The sequence below is a fragment of the Arctopsyche grandis genome, chromosome 6 (assembly GCF_051622035.1).
Source record: "Arctopsyche grandis isolate Sample6627 chromosome 6, ASM5162203v2, whole genome shotgun sequence".
Taxonomy (NCBI): domain Eukaryota; kingdom Metazoa; phylum Arthropoda; class Insecta; order Trichoptera; family Hydropsychidae; genus Arctopsyche; species Arctopsyche grandis.
In genome coordinates this window covers 31,114,123-31,130,784 of record NC_135360.1, presented here as the reverse complement: position 1 = coordinate 31,130,784, position 16,662 = coordinate 31,114,123, and the positions used below count along the sequence as shown (strand labels likewise).

The 16,662-nt window shown below is 30.2% G+C and overlaps 1 protein-coding gene across 1 annotated transcript in view; it reads right to left on the bottom strand.

Annotated features, from left to right (window-relative positions):
• Positions 1-5,717: 5,717 nt before the first annotated feature.
• Positions 5,718-16,662, bottom strand: part of eag (potassium voltage-gated channel protein ether a go-go) — a 159,004-nt gene continuing 148,059 nt past the window's right edge. Inside the window, exons 8-11 of the mRNA XM_077431973.1 lie at positions 15,031-15,454; positions 11,941-12,140; positions 8,978-9,230; positions 5,718-6,964 (exon numbers count right to left, since the gene is read on the bottom strand). Coding sequence (XP_077288099.1) covers positions 5,718-6,964; positions 8,978-9,230; positions 11,941-12,140; positions 15,031-15,454 — 2,124 coding nt within the window. The remainder of the gene's footprint in view (positions 6,965-8,977; positions 9,231-11,940; positions 12,141-15,030; positions 15,455-16,662) is intronic.

Genomic DNA, 16,662 nt, shown 5'->3' with positions numbered 1-16,662 from the left:
GCTTTCTCAGACAATTGAGAAGTCTATTGTTATTTTATGACGGCAACTCGACCGCCGATCTCTAGTTATTAGTTTGTAATGTATGAGTTGCCCAAACTTTATTCTAATATAGGTATGAATGTGAATGTGACAAACGGTAGACGAGTATATGGCAATTTGTTTGTTGTAACTGTTGTGGGGAAACAGCCATTGCAATCGGTCCCTATCTTTCAAGATTGACACCGACTATAATAAGATTTTTTTTCGATATTGAATTCAACTTCAAGTCCAAGTTTATTTTTTCTAACTTTAATGAATTTCGTAGTAGAATTCTTATCGGAAATTTATTCGCCGAGAAATATTTGTGTGAATGCTCACAAGTTGGTAAGATTTTGTAGCATTTAATGGAATGGGAAGTCATATAGTCCCTGGCAAATTTTTTTCAATAAATGATTCATGTAATTTGATTTGTTCTTTCTAGAAAAGTCTTTGAAACAAAATGGCATATAATATGATATTTAAATGAATTTTCTCTTAGAAATGGTTATATTATATTTGTATAATATTTTCAACATTAAATAAATATTGGCAGGTGTTTGTAAAATACAAGCAGCACATCTGTGTATATTGTTTTGAACTACTTTGAATGCTAATATTTTATAGGAAATTGTAAAAAAAAATTTTGCATGTATTTTAATATTTTAAAATGTAAAATGTCAATTTTTTTCTCACCGTATTGTGTAAATTTCATTGTAAAATAATTTAAATGACATGATAAATACAGATATTCTATTGTTTTTTACAAGCCTCTTCTATGTTTCATTAATCTTCTCAACTAATATCAATTAAATTTATTTCTTAAATAACTAGATATAAATTAAACGAATAACTTTTCATTTTCAATTAATTATTACATTTTAATAATTAGTGACATCTTTTGACATATTTTAAAACTTTTAAAAAAGTTTGCATGTTTAATGAAAAATGCTTGTTCTATTCATCCATAGATGGCAATATAATAAAATTTTTAATCGACTCAAACCGCTTGTCTAAAAATTAATCAAGACAATTAATTAATTAAATATAATTTTTGTTTGCATTTGGATTCAGGATTAAAATAAAAATAATATTTCAAACATGTTTCCAGTTTCATTTATTATAAATAATATATATATATTATATGTGTGTGTATATTCAAAGAGATTTGTCATTCATTAGTTTAAAATTGAAAACAAATGGAAACTCAATAAACCATAAGATAAGTCAGCGAAGGTTAAGACATTGAAACCATTTAAACAATGTTGGAAGATATACTCATCACTTATCATTTAAGAAACGGAACTCAAAACAGACTAAAAAATCTATATAAATTTATTGCATATTCATTCATGGTCTCAACATCTTATATATTTACTTGTATATTAAAAAACGTCTCGTTTTCTTTGGTTTTTTTTTGTACACGTGTATGTATATAAAATTCAACAACGATTGTATATAAATAATAATCGAGTACAAATTAAAGTTTTAATACAATGCTTGTGAGAGGCAATAATAATATATTTACAATTCAATAATTACACAATATATAAAATCATTTTTATAATATTATTCATATTGCAATAATATAACTCGTACAAACCTCATATTGTGTGGATAGATACTCTCAAAGTGTATATTTGATAACACAACATGTTTGTTTTCGGCTGTTATGACTTACTTTAGATATGATTAATATAAAGAGATGGTGCATATGAAACTTGCTCGTATATTTAATAATAATTGTGTGGTTCTATGACAGAAAATAAACCAAAATTTAAATATATACATATATATATATATATATATATATATATATATATATATATATATATATATATATATATATATATATGTATATATATACATATTTATATATAATATAAAACAAAACAGAGTATCTCAATAAGCATTTTTTTATTTTTAATGTCGTCAACCCTGTTTTTATATTAACTTTCAAACATTTTTCACAATGTACAAAATATTTTTACAGTTTGAATATATGAGCAATAAGCAAATTCCCCAATTCATTTTATAAAGTATGCATTCAGAATCAAAAGACAGGACTTGACTTCAATTTTCATTCTACAATAAGATTCGAGTCTCATATCAAAATGGTGTTTATTAGTGATTTCTAATTGTATTTTTAATGAAATAAAACATGATAGCCGAATAAAATTGCAATATATACCTAATCCTGCCTTTTGACTTTAAATACATATATTGATTATGTATACATTTCCATGTGTTTTTTTTTTATAGTAAAAAATTGGGAAGCGCTTGTAACAAACATAAACACATTCGCACACAAACAATATTTGCATGTGGCCTGTACACGGGTATTATATACACATTATTAGCTTTTTTATAATAATAATAATAATAATTACAATATACAAAATGGTAATACTATTGTATTGCTATAAATTGAGAAACACAGCTTTTATTTTGATGTCTAATAGCGCTTCGTATAATAATAATAATTATAATTTTTTTTTTATTATTTTTGTTTAAGAGAATATAAGTTTTGGACGTTTAGATCACATAATATTATCTATTATACATATTATAATTGAATTAAAATCACGTCGAAAAGTTTTTTTTTAATTAATTTAATTAATTATTGAAACCACTACGAATGTTTAAACTAAAAGTGCACGTTGAAGGTTTTTACTTTACATATGAAAGTATTGTTTATTTTTTATAATAATATAAAAGAGCACTATGTAGATAGGTATAGTGAATGAAATTAATAATTTAAAACAAACTGTGATTGCTAGGAACAAATTTTTGGATATAAAATTAATATTTTTGATATATAAACACACAAACACACTCACACACTTGCAAGCATGCACTCAAACGCTTTGATATTTATTCCCCCTCTTTTGATAGACCTTCTGTAATTATTATCTGATATTTTTCCCCATGAATTAATCCAAAAACAATCTAATTTAAATACTGCTATTTAAAAAGTGGCAGTGAGATCAGAACTATATGTATTATAAATTGCAAAATCACACGCGCGTCGATTTGCTCAGGACGGGAAGAAGTTCGAGAGGCTTTAAATTTATTCAAAACAAATAAAAGTCACTATTTTTTATTTAAAAAAAAAAAGAAAACTGTATCCTGTTATAATAAAAATTTGATAAAATGAATAATCATATAAAATTAGTAAAGTTTTACAGCATTTTGTTTGCTCTGTTCCTTGAAATTCGGTCTAATTAAAAGGAATTAAAAAAAACTTATTTTGAAGCACTTTTGTTTGTTGGTCAAACCTTTTGAAGGTTCCTTCAATTTTAATTTAATTTAAAAAAAAAACTGTATGATAAATTAAATAACAGCACAGTGTATATAAATGTATCTAGTAGAAGGTACGATAGTATACATATATATGTATGTATTTTTTTAATATTTTATACATATATACATATATTATAAGGCGCATCTAACTTTATTAATAATTAATTAATAGATTTTTATTTTTCATCAACCCGATAAAGCTTGAAAAGTTTTTTTTACAAAATAATGTTCAACAAGCTTACAATTGTAATTGTTTTAACTAACAATATAGTCTCCTCTACTTATCTATCACCATAAAATTGCTGATGTAGGCTTCGGTTGTTATTCTACTTATGTATATATATATATATATATATATATATAACTAAAACACCATGGCAGGTAGATGGTAAATATTAGTCAACCCATTAGTCATACATATCAACAATGCAAGCTCAATTTGAATTTTTAAAGATTTTTATTTTTTTTATCATTATTAAGTTTATTTAGAACATCATAGATATTACAGAATTTTTAAGCTATACTTTTAATGAAAATCATAATAGCCATGAAAAAAGAAAACTATAGTTTTTTTTTTTTTTTTTAGAGGATTCAAATCAATAGCATTATTCCTTATTATACACAATTTATTGATTAAAACAAAAAAAAAGAAAGGTTTCAAATTTAATTTACGGATTGATATATAAAATCGGTTTCGTCGTCCTCTCGTTAACAATTTATACAACTTATATTATTAACAATAAAATATATTGTAAATTCAATTCTTCGTATCGATTTGATTTACAAAATCAATTCCTCGTTATTTTTTTCATTTATTTTAAAAATAAATTTGCAAAACTTAATATTATATCACAACATTGAAAAATGAAAATAAAAGCTTATACAAAAAATTATAATAATTAGTTAAAACTCAACGATTTGATTTCCATATATTTTTCAGTCGTTTTGGAAATATTCTTTTATATATATATATATATATTTATATATAATGCAATGATAATTTAAAAAAAAAATTAAAAAGTATTATTTTTTTACTAAATTTTGTTATTGATCAAAAATGCTTTGCGATTTTACATTTAATTCATTCATTACACATATACTTATTCTTTATCGAATTGCAAATACACAACTATTTGAAAATGGTTCCCTGATTATATCTCACTTATTATTGGGAATTCCCGCATTGTATATTATATATAATTTTATATCCGAACACTTGACCCTTTGCCCACGGCCACCTTCGCAGTCCTTTTTTTTAGCGAATTTGTAAATCGAGCTTTCAAAAACAAATACATATTTTAATATTTATTCAAGTGACCAAAAATATCAATTGATACCTGAAGCATATTTTAAAATGTAAATCGCGCCTGAAATATTTTGTTTACACACGCCGTTCGTGCTATTTGCATTGTACGCATGACGTCAATACCGGTCATTTGTGGAAAAAGGGTTTACAAATACTACGAATCAAATAAACAACCATTTTTTTGGAAGTTCTTGTAATTTGTTTTATCTGACTAAATATTTAACACGTAAATTCGGATGTGATAAGTCATCGCGTCGATCTGACAGCTAAATTCCACATGTCGGTTAAGTTTGGATGTGGTTTAAAATTAGCTCACAGTTTAAATCCGCGAACTGACATGTAGTGGAAGTAGTAAAAATCTTATAATAAAATGTGATCAATTTTCAGTGGGGACCAATTTTCATGTGACCGATCGCCTTGTGAGATATAACCCGTTCACCTATGAAAATACATTAAAATAAACAAAACTAGCTGTTTAAAATTGGGGACTAAATTGCAATCAGCAGCGAATGCTTTAGCACATTAAAATTGCTTTATTGTTTTAAAGTCGTGTCATAATTTAAAATACGCCCTTTCTTTCCCCATATATCTATGTATAATATATAAAATTATCGCTCGATGGTAAAATGCGTGTGCGCTTGTTGGTCAAACGGGGATCAGAACACAACAAAACCTTTCCCGTAGTGAGACTACTAAAGCTCCACTATTCCAGCATCTATCAAACACTTAACATACATATGTATGTAACTATAGAAAGTGTGCTACGTCCTTTGTGAATTAAACGCACCATCGCAAAGCATTTGTTGAAAAAAATTTAATGAATCATTAAATCTACACATTTTAAAGGCGGTCGTAAATTTTAATAAATTGCTCAAGAATTTTCTATGACTAAACTTTTTTCGAAATCTTAACAACAAAGTGCACCTAGCTCACCGAGCTGTAAATATATATATTTATATATGTATGTATGTAATGCATTATTACGCTGCAATTCGTTAAGATTAATTATACTTAATGTGGACCCCAGTGATGCATAAAATGTCCATACAATATCAATTACGAATTCAAGTGTGTGTGGGGCGAAAAACTGTCGCTAAAGGAATTCCCTTGGATGTGGTGGTGAAGATGGTCCTGGTGGAGTAGGAGCAGCTCCTTTCGGTCGACTTTTCGAACGACGTTTCCGAAGCATCAGAGGACCCAATCCGTTGCCTCCAGACACTGAAGGACCCACAGAACCAGCAGGACCTTCAGTGGCAGGCTGTTCGCCAGGAGAAGCTTGAGAACCGGACGAGCTTCCACCTGCCAATCTAGCTACCAACTCCCCCAACAAGTCTTCCATACGACCCATCTTCTGATTCAACCGCTGTATCTCCAACTTAACATCCACTTTAAAGTCCATCATGTTTGCCATCAGGTCTCTACAATCTGGAGGGTCGGGAGGAGCAGCGTACAGCAAAGCAGCTGTAGGATCCCTCAAACCACAATCGTACGAATCTACTTTCCTCAAACTTAACGATCTATCTATCCTGGCCCTCTCTCTGACCATGTCTTCAACTTCTACTATCTCCTCGATGGTATCCTGCCGTTTGACTTGTGGGGCTGTAGTCGTAGATAGCTTTTGAAGCTTCGGGAATACTTTGTTTCCGGAGCCATGGGGTGGTGGTGCTGTGGATGCTGAACCTGATGATGATGATGAGTGAGGTCTTTCTTTGGCCGCATCTCTTGCACTTAGACTTCTGGTGAATGATGGTGGTGGAGCAGCTGCTGGCTCAGATCCACCTGAGTCCAAACTCGAACTACCGAGAAGTCGGCCCCATTTGCTGGGTCTTTTGGCAATTGTGACAGGTGGCCCTGCTGTGGTTGAGGTTGAAACTGTTCCGTCTTCTTTTTCGGCTACTGCTGAAAGCTTGGTCGTTGACATGGGTCGAACTGTGCTCTTCTCGTCGCTCGTATCTCCTTTTTCAGCGTCGGTTCCGCTCGGTGGTGGAAGATTCGGAGGTGTGTGGATAGTTCTGTCTCTTCTGAACTTAGAAAATATCTTTCTCACTAAGTGGTCTTGAGATTGGTCCAGCTGGGGTTCGTTTTTTCTCCGCTCGGCCAGCTCTTTCTCTCTTCTCACGTCGGCTACCTTTCTAAATATTAGTCTATGCCTCAAATTATACGTTAGAATTAGATTTCTAGCGAAACTATTGGCGAAAGCTTGATAAAAGTCCAACACTTCCAACAACTTATCCCTTTTAATTGTGTGCAAATCGCAATAAGTGAGAGCTCGCACGTTGGCTGCTGATTGTCCTACCGCACTATCTTTCCAAAATGAATCGCCAAATACATCTCCTTTTCCTAGAATTTTAACAAGACATAAATTAATTAATTATTAATAGAGGTTACTGAATAAACATAAATTTAAGTCATCTTATTAAATATTAAACATTAGACTATGTAGTGCTGATAGTTTTTGATTTTCCAATAAGTATAAGGTTATTCGTCAATTTGGTCCCAAAATTGTATTAGTCTAAATATTTACTTTTTCTACGTACGTAGTAGGGATCCCAATCGAATATTCGAATATTCGAGTATTCGAATTATTCGTCTGATTTTTCGGCCATTCGTTATTCGAATATTTCATCAACTATTCGAATATTATTCGTGTATATATTTTTTTTATAAACTAAATACACAAAATCAACATGAAAAGAGTAATGAAAGAGAAGCCGACGATTATGAAGTAAATGAAATATGTAATTGGGATAATTGTGATAAAAATGAAAATAATGAAGAAGATGAAATGTCTACATGTGAAGAAACGGATTTTTATTCATTAAATACGGAAATGTTTGAACAAAATCACTTTTCGACCGATAATAATCTCTACGAAATTTTAGAAAACATCAGAAAAATAATACGAATATTTAAGAAGTCACCGGCGAAATATACATTTTTACAAGAAATCATAAAATCATCAAAAAATAAAAATAAAGATAAATAAAATAATGAATTATTATTGGCTGTAAAAAACGAGATGGAATTCAATGGCAACTATGATAAGACGATTCATTCAAATGTATACTTGGTACATATGTAATTACCTTTGTTTTAATTTTCGAATATATTCGAATATTCAAATAGCTCTTGATTTACTATTCGATATTCGAATAGTTGAAGTCAACGAATATTTGGGATCCCTAGTACGTAGTAACAATAGATGAAGTTTTGTGATCATACGAAAATTCGAACTCGATATTTTGACTGATTCGAACTCAGAATCGATCACTGATCACGTTTTCAATCTAGAAAAAAAGTGTCTGTGAATTTTTCGAACACCCTTTTTTCTATCGAACTGAAATTTACATAGTATCGGTTGCTGAAATTCTTATCGATATGATGTAATTTTTTTTCAATTTTTTAGTTGACCGGAAATGGTATTTTTTTTGTAAGTTTTTTAATTCAATTATCTTCCAAACTGCAAACCGAATCAGATATATATTTTATTACATGTAATACAAATTATAAATTGAATACCCTTATATTTTTTAAATACTTTTCCCTCAACCAGAAGTACATAGTACTTTCACTAGAGAATCGAGGGTTTTTTTTCTTTTTTTTTTTGACCCCTCAAGCATGTGTGCTCTTCACGAGAAAATTCAATTGTAATTATTGTATTAATGTGATGAAAATAAAGTGGGAATTTTTCCTCTTAGAAAAATCAAAAATGTTGTGGCCACACGATTTTTTCCACACCCCAGAACATATCAAGCCGAAAATTTATATTTGTATTCTTTATGTACTAACTTAGAGTTGATAAGGTTTTGGTCAGAATTCGTAAGCCGGAAGTAGTAATTTTTTTTAAAACAATGTTTAATTATTTTATTTTGATCTTTTAAATTATGTTTATTTTCTTGATATTTAATGTGTATAATAATTATAGTAATTTTAAGTAATAAAAAAAATTCCAACAAAATCTGACAACCGGAAGTAGAACTTTTGTCTTGTGTAAGTTTCCTTACATTTGTGCTCAATTTGTATCGAAAATCCTCTCATAGCCAGCATGTGTGAGCGTGTATTTATGTTTAATTATTGAATTTTGTTCTGTAACCTTCTTATATTACTCAAATACATTGACAAAGTAGTGGGTTGGTCACGTCCGAATTTTTTTTTATTCAACTTAAATTTTTCATGGCAAAGTACCTAAGGTCAAAATACTATCGAGTATTCGGCTAAAATATTTGGCGAGTAAACCATTAGTACTAGTTTATTCGTCGAGCATGTAGATGGCTATGACGAGCCGCGGGCATCCATCTACACATTCGCTCATCTACATAAGTGAGAACTAGGATGTGGAAATTTATACTATACCTAATATAGCGACGACTTCGTCGTCTTGTATGACTTCTAAGCTTCCTGTCACAATGAAGCACAACGAATCTATGGATTCTCCAGTATGATAGAGAAGATCTCCGGGTGCAGAGTGCGACATGGTGAAGTGCATCGCCAATGCTCGAAGACAACCATCGGATGCCAGTCGAAACGCTGGATGTTCGTTGAAAACTTTGCGATTCAAATGAACGCATATGTCGGCCTTCATGTCCTTAGGACAGTAGTTTAAAACCTATGAAATCAGTTGACATAAAAAAGTCAAAACATTTAGATACTACTTTCAAAAAAGTAGTGGGGGACGCGTGTGCATTTTCCTTGAGGTTTTTTTTTGTTTCGATCAGTTTGTTTAAAAGGATTATTAATGTTATATAATTTTTTTTAGTTTTTTTTATCATAAAAGTAGTGCAAAAAGCATTACTAACTTTAAAGTCTAAGAAATTTTTTAGAAAAAAATTATTGCCTCATGCATAAAGTAACATGCTTTTATTAGTAAAAAAATATATTATAATTTATTTGAAATTAAATAAAAATTTATATGCTTTAAAAGTTGCGATTAAATACTTTTAGAAGACATTCAATATCATGGGAGTAAAATTTTTTCGAAAAAGAATCATCTATTTCACACAAAAAACATATTTTTGATATACATATAATTGTAATATTAAATCGTAAATATTATAATAAATAATTTAGCCTCTAAAATACATATTTTGTAATTATAATATAATGTATGTATACAGGGCCGGCTCAAAGGGGCAACAGACTAGGCACGTGCTTAGGGGCACCGTAGCCAAGGGGTGCTGTGAGGCGTACTCGTTTTTTCTGTTTTTAATTATAAAATTGGGTTGCTTTGAACATATAAAACATTTTATATTAAAACTTCTTTACTAATTCTACTCGAATTAACAATACTGACTATAAAATATTATATTTTACAGAACGCAGGAGGTTGACTGTCAAATATCAACGACTCACGAATTAAAATGATCAAACAATTAACTGTCGTCGGTACAAATGGTTACTTGGTATTGTATTTTAATAAAAGTTAAACGAAATATTCAGTATGAATTCAACGAAAATATTAAAAGGAACTCAGAGTGCTGTTCTCATACCCTCATTGCTAGTTTATTATAATACACATTATACACACATACATATATTTAGGACTATGTGTAGATGTGAAAAAACACGGAAATGAACAAAGATGAAAAAATGCAGAATGAAGAATATTATTATAAAATAACTTTCTTTTTTAATATATTTTTTCAACATATAAAATTTATTCTTTAACCTTTCCTCCCCTGTGATATGTATTTACTACAACTCGACTCTAATAATGGGAATATCGATATGAAATATAATAGATACGAGGTTCAGAATTTTTGTATTCCTCAGTAATATACATAATTACGAATTACGTCAATTTATGTGTACAAAATACATATGATCGGAGCGCGCGGATGTTTTTGGCACCGTAAGGGAAAGGTTAAAAAAAATTAAGGATGGGGGCGCTGTAAACCAATCTGCCTAGGGACGCCATATACCCTCGGGCCGGACCTGTATGTATGTATGTATTTTTTTTAAATTGTATTAAACATTTTAAAATATTATAGCGTATTTTAAATTTTAATGTAAAATGGTTAAGAAATATATCGAAATAATTAAAGTATAAATTCATAAATGTATACTAATAAATTTAAAATTAACAATAAGAAATATAAGGTAATATAATATAATATTAAATTTAGTTAATGGAAAAATATTTTGGAATTATAATTCTTATATAAAATAAAAAATATATTTAAATTTATTTATTATTTTATATAAGTATAAAATAATAAATAAATTTAAATTTATAATAATTGTATAAAAATTTAATTGAGTTATAAATATTATATTATATGTATCCATAAATTCATAATAGTTAATTAATTTAAAATAACAGCTAAAACAAAATGAGCCAGAGAGTGCTAAATAATTTCGAACTGTAATAAAATTATTGTAATTTATTTTAACGTTAATAATTTCTCCATTTAGCAAGTCAAATTTAACATATAATATACCGATGAGAAATTTGATACAAAGAACGAAAACTTAACAATGGAATTGATGGAAAAAACAAAAGAAATTGACTGACAATGATATTTGTATATTTTTTTCTCACATAAATATTAAAATTTTAGCGCCAAAAAACAAATATTATTAATTTTAAAACTCTGAATTTTTTTTATCTATTATTACTCTTTAAGGCTCTAAATTTCTAAATGTATATGTACAGAAAAGAGAAAGCAAAACCTATTTATTTTATTATATTATAAGCAACTAGGATAGTCATTGTGAATATATCAGAAATATAAAATGTGAGTAAGTTTCCAAAATCTACGATCAATATTATAATTATATAATTTCAACTGAAAGCAATTTTCAATTAGTACTAATGTACATATCATATGTACATATGTATAATATATATTAATAATAAAAGGTGATGAATTTAGTAATCGCAGAATGTGAAATCAAAAATGGAATAATGTTAGTGAAAAAAAAGCTCTTTATAATATCTAAGTAAGCGATTGTGAAATAACAGTATGTAAATTCATAACTTGCTAAAAAGTGAAAAAATTCTGGTCTAAAAATACAAGAAGAAAGATCGATCTTTGCATCGAATCTAATGTTGACTAAAATTGATAGAATTTAGTTCATTAAAAATAAGTGAGAATTTAAGTATATGTAAAAAGTGCAAGAAGAGTTTAGAATGTTAGTTAGAAGACCAGAAAAAAGTTTTGAATACAATTTCAAAAAAAGGTAATACACAAATAAATAAAGACATTCTCACTTCGAGTCTTTGGAAGATCGTTTTGTTAGTTTAAAATTGAATAATAATAATAAAAAGAAAAGCACTCATCCAAAATATATCATTTTGTTTTGCTGACCTGATTTACCTTATCCGTGTCCAGGCCCTTGGTCATTGCCCACGTGGAGACCACATAGTCCATAACCCTTTCGCTGAGGGCTTTCGGTACTTCGTGCAACTTCATGAACTCTCTAACGTTATTCAGCATATCGTGGTACTTCGCAGTTGCGCTGGTCATTTGCTGAATGATTGTGGTCACGTGACCAAAGATGGTGGCGTACAGGAGAGCTAAGAAATCACTCATAAAATTTAGACAATAGCACACATCAGATGATTAAATGCTTCAATACATACATATATGCCTGTTCGTTCTGAGAACCATTTCAACAGCTAGATCCCAATCTTAAGAATTCTTCCATAATAAAAATACGAAATATTTCTATCATACAAGAAAACTTTGACGGATCTTTCTAGTCTTTCGACAGTTATTGACATTTAAAAAAAATACACATTTACAACTGTTATGATAAGACGACCCGTACAGGCGTAGAATATACATAGTGACAGAACTCCAACACTATAGTGACATACTTGTGATTGTAAAAACCACTAGACGTACACAGGTGAGACAATCAACAAAATGGCGTTGAAATAAATACTAAATAAAAATACTCGAAAGCTTTATATAATATACTAAAAAATAATAATATACGACATATTATTAAAGACGGTACAAAAAATAAACATTCAAATATATTCAATTAGTGCTACAGAAATATTATAAAACGTGGCGATAATACAGAAATGATAGTGTGAATTACTTTCTCCATATATAATATAAATGTTTATTTATAACTATTTATACGTTTTTAAACTTTAAATTCGTCATTTTACAAATCAAATTTGTCGTTTTACAAATCGAATTCGTCGTTTTACAAATCAAATTCGTCGTTTTACAAATCAAATGCGTCATTTTACAAATCAAATTTGTCGTTTTACAAATCAAATTCTTCGATTTACAAATCAAATTCGTCATTTTACAAATCAAATTCGTCATTTTGCAAATCAAATTAAGCAATTCATTTTATTATACATAGAGAACTTTATAGAAAATATTATAGAGGAACCGCCAGCAAATTCCTCGCAAAAAATAAATTTTTTCATTCATCGTATGTGAATATGGCGTTCTCTAACATTCTCTATGTATATATAATATATCCTCTATACATATGTACATATTGTATTAAATATTTTCTTTTTTTCTCTATACATACATAATATTCTCTATAAAGTTCTGTATGTATAATAAAATTAATATTAAAAAAATACATCCAATTGTTTAATTTGATTTGCAACATGACGAATTTGATTTGTAAAACGGCGAGTTTGATTTGTAGAACGACGAATTCGATTTGTAAAACGACAAATTTGATTTGTAACATGACGAATTTGATTTTTAAAATGACGAATTTGAAGTTTAAAAACTGTATAATGAAAACATTAATATATATTGAATAGAATATTTTATTAGAGACAAATTCAAATATGACCTTATTATATATGTACGTATGTACATACAATGTACTACGTATGTAAAAAAAATGATATCTAAACTATGTACATATTCTTTCATCAAATGTATAGATTTTATTCCAAATTTTCCTGCGGTTGACCGCTATAGACGTCATGCTTAAAATGACAGTAACAAAAATGGACTCAATAATGACTCACTGTGTAAAAAAATACTTCAGACGTGATTAAATATAAAAAAAAATTCTTCATGTGTCAATTGACATATTCGGTCACTTGAATGAATCCTAAAATATAAGTGACTTTTCAAAAAAAAAGCTGGTTTAAGTGCTAAAATAATAGCATTTCATATATGCTATTATTTTAGCACTTAAACTAGATTTTTTTAAATATGTCACTTGCACCAGTCTGGTTTTCAGCCCCTCATATTATACATGTATTTATAGTCAAAAACCCAATTTACAAATTTGCTAAAAAAGTACTGTGAAAGTTACCATGGGCAAAGGGGCTAAGAGTTTTTTTTTTAAATATTCTTAGCCCCATGTTTTGACTGTTCTTGTTGATCGATGAATCAATGCGAGAGAAAGAGACAGCTATATTTTCATAAGCTATTTTTTCGTCGCTTTTGGCGCGTGGCTATTGAGTCATGCAGTCACCTGTATATAGCCTTACCTATATACATATGTGCATTTGCGTGTTAATACTTGTCGCTATTTTTTAATACAAAAATAGTCAAAAACATGCTTTAGGACTAAACCTTTTTCATGTTGATGTATAAAATGATTAAGAGGGCTGGACAGCAGCGCCTTGTCCATACAAACGTACTATACTTCTCCCTACCTCAATTTAGGCACTAGAGAAATTATTTTTTAATATGCTATGGATATCCACCATTGGGGTGCATCTATCGTTTTATTTTTTTGATTAATTATTTTTTATAGGAGCTAGGAGCCGCCAAACATCTATAAAATCGCCTCTTTTTTACACCCACGAAAATAGTCTAGCGTGCTTATTTAACGGTCGATTTAAAAAAAAATACGCCGATAGATGCACAGAAAATATCTTTCTCATACCGATGATGAAATTTTTTTAAAAATTGGTCCAGTTTTGGAGAATAAAATAGTAGAATACGAAATCTAGATTTTGTCAATTTAAAACACGTTTTATCTGGTCGAAGCGCAACTGTCGCATTCACTCAATATATATATTGATATATATTGTCGCATTCACTCAATATATACATACACTCAATATATATATCGAAGAAAGGAACGGTAACAAAATTAAGGTTTCGGGTGTACAGCCCTCTTAATAAGATATATATATATTGAACCCATTTGTATTGAGAAAAGCTGTATTTTGACTGAAATATACTGGGGTCTTACTCGACCCCGGTTAGGGACACTCGTTCGATCTCGACGCTCCGTCCTTCAAAAAAGGTCAACACTCCCTCAATACGATGCAAGTTTTTCACTAGGCTTTTCTACGGCTTAATATAGGTATGTATATACATACATAGATAATAAGATATTAAATATGGAGAAAGTATACTAGAAAAAATAAAAAATAAACCAAAATATTTGTAATGCACTCTGTGACTGGCACACCTGTCACGTCTCTGACAAATAACAGAAGCACCGATCCCCACCTGCTATGATCATCATGCAGATAGTAAAGATCTTCTCGTTATCCGTCTCGGCAGCAACATTGCCGAAGCCGACTGACGTCATACATGTCATCGTGAAGTAGAGTGCTGTCACATACATAGTCTTCCTGTTAGGGCCGTTCATCAGCTCTGGAATGTTCGATTCGTTCGTCCACACGTAGGTGTACGGGTTTTGGGTAATGTTTGCCAACTTCCACAGCCAGCTGTACTGCAGGCCGTTGTCAGCATCGCTCCTGCCGATCGAGTACCAAATGCAGGCGAGCCAATGCGCCACCAGCATGTAGAAACATAATAGCAATATGAGCATGGCCGCTCCGTATTCCAGGTATCTATCGAGCTTTCTCACTACCCGACCTAATCGCAACAGTCTCACTACTTTAAGTGCACTAAATAGGCTGCCGATACCCTGAAATCAGGAACACAATCATAAGTACATTTCGGTTGATCGGTACAAATATGTATGTCTACTAGCATTCCAGGGACAATAGCCATACTACAGAACATAATATAACACGCAGGGTAATCCCCATGGATATTCCCCACGTATTACATATATAGTTCTTCATATCGTTGGCATAAAATGAAAATCCATTCCCTGAGTACTCTAGATTGCATTGTCATTATCATTATCAAAAGAAAATATATATTATATAATTAAAAGATTATATGTTATGTCATTTGTCAAGTATGTACGTACATATATACCTATATATTTGCAAAAGTTAACAGTTCGATACATTAGAAGAATTTAATAGGGGAGTTACTACCTCCAGTCGACAGCTAAGCATTTCATTGGCCGATACTGAGTTTTAGTTTGATAGGATTAACGGTATTTCCAAAATGTACAGAAACACAGATAGACAGACAGACAGATAGACAGACAGACAAACAGACAGATAGGCAGACAGACAGACATATAGAAAGACAGACAGATAGACAGACAGACAGACAGACATATAGAAAGACAGACAGATAGACAGACAGACAGACAGACAGATAGGCAGACAGACAGACAGACAGACAGACATATATACAGAAAGGCAGACATTAGTTAGATGGAGAGTCAGATAGACAGACAGATATACAGTCAGAAACACAGTCAGACCCACAGATAGACAAGCAGGCAGACATAAAATTAGGCAGACACATAGACAGACACACAGAAAGACACACAAACATAAACACAGACAGACACACACATAAAGACAGACAGACACAAAGACAGACAGACACAAAGATGGACATACAGAAAGACAGACAGACAGACATACAGAAATACAGATAGACAGATCTGCAGATATTAGTTAGACGGAGAGTCAGATAGACAGACAGACACGTAGGCAGACATACAGACACAGACAATCAGACAGACACACAGACAGACAGACCAACAGACAGACAGACCAACCAACACATCGACAGACATACATAAAACAAGTATGTACGTACATATATACCTATATATATTTGCAAAAGTTAACAGTTCGATACATTAGAAGAATTTAATAGGGGAGTTACTACCTCCAGTCGACAGCTAAGCATTTCATTGGCCGATACTGAGTTTTAGTTTGATAGGATTAACGGTATTTCCAAAATGTACAGAAACACAGATAG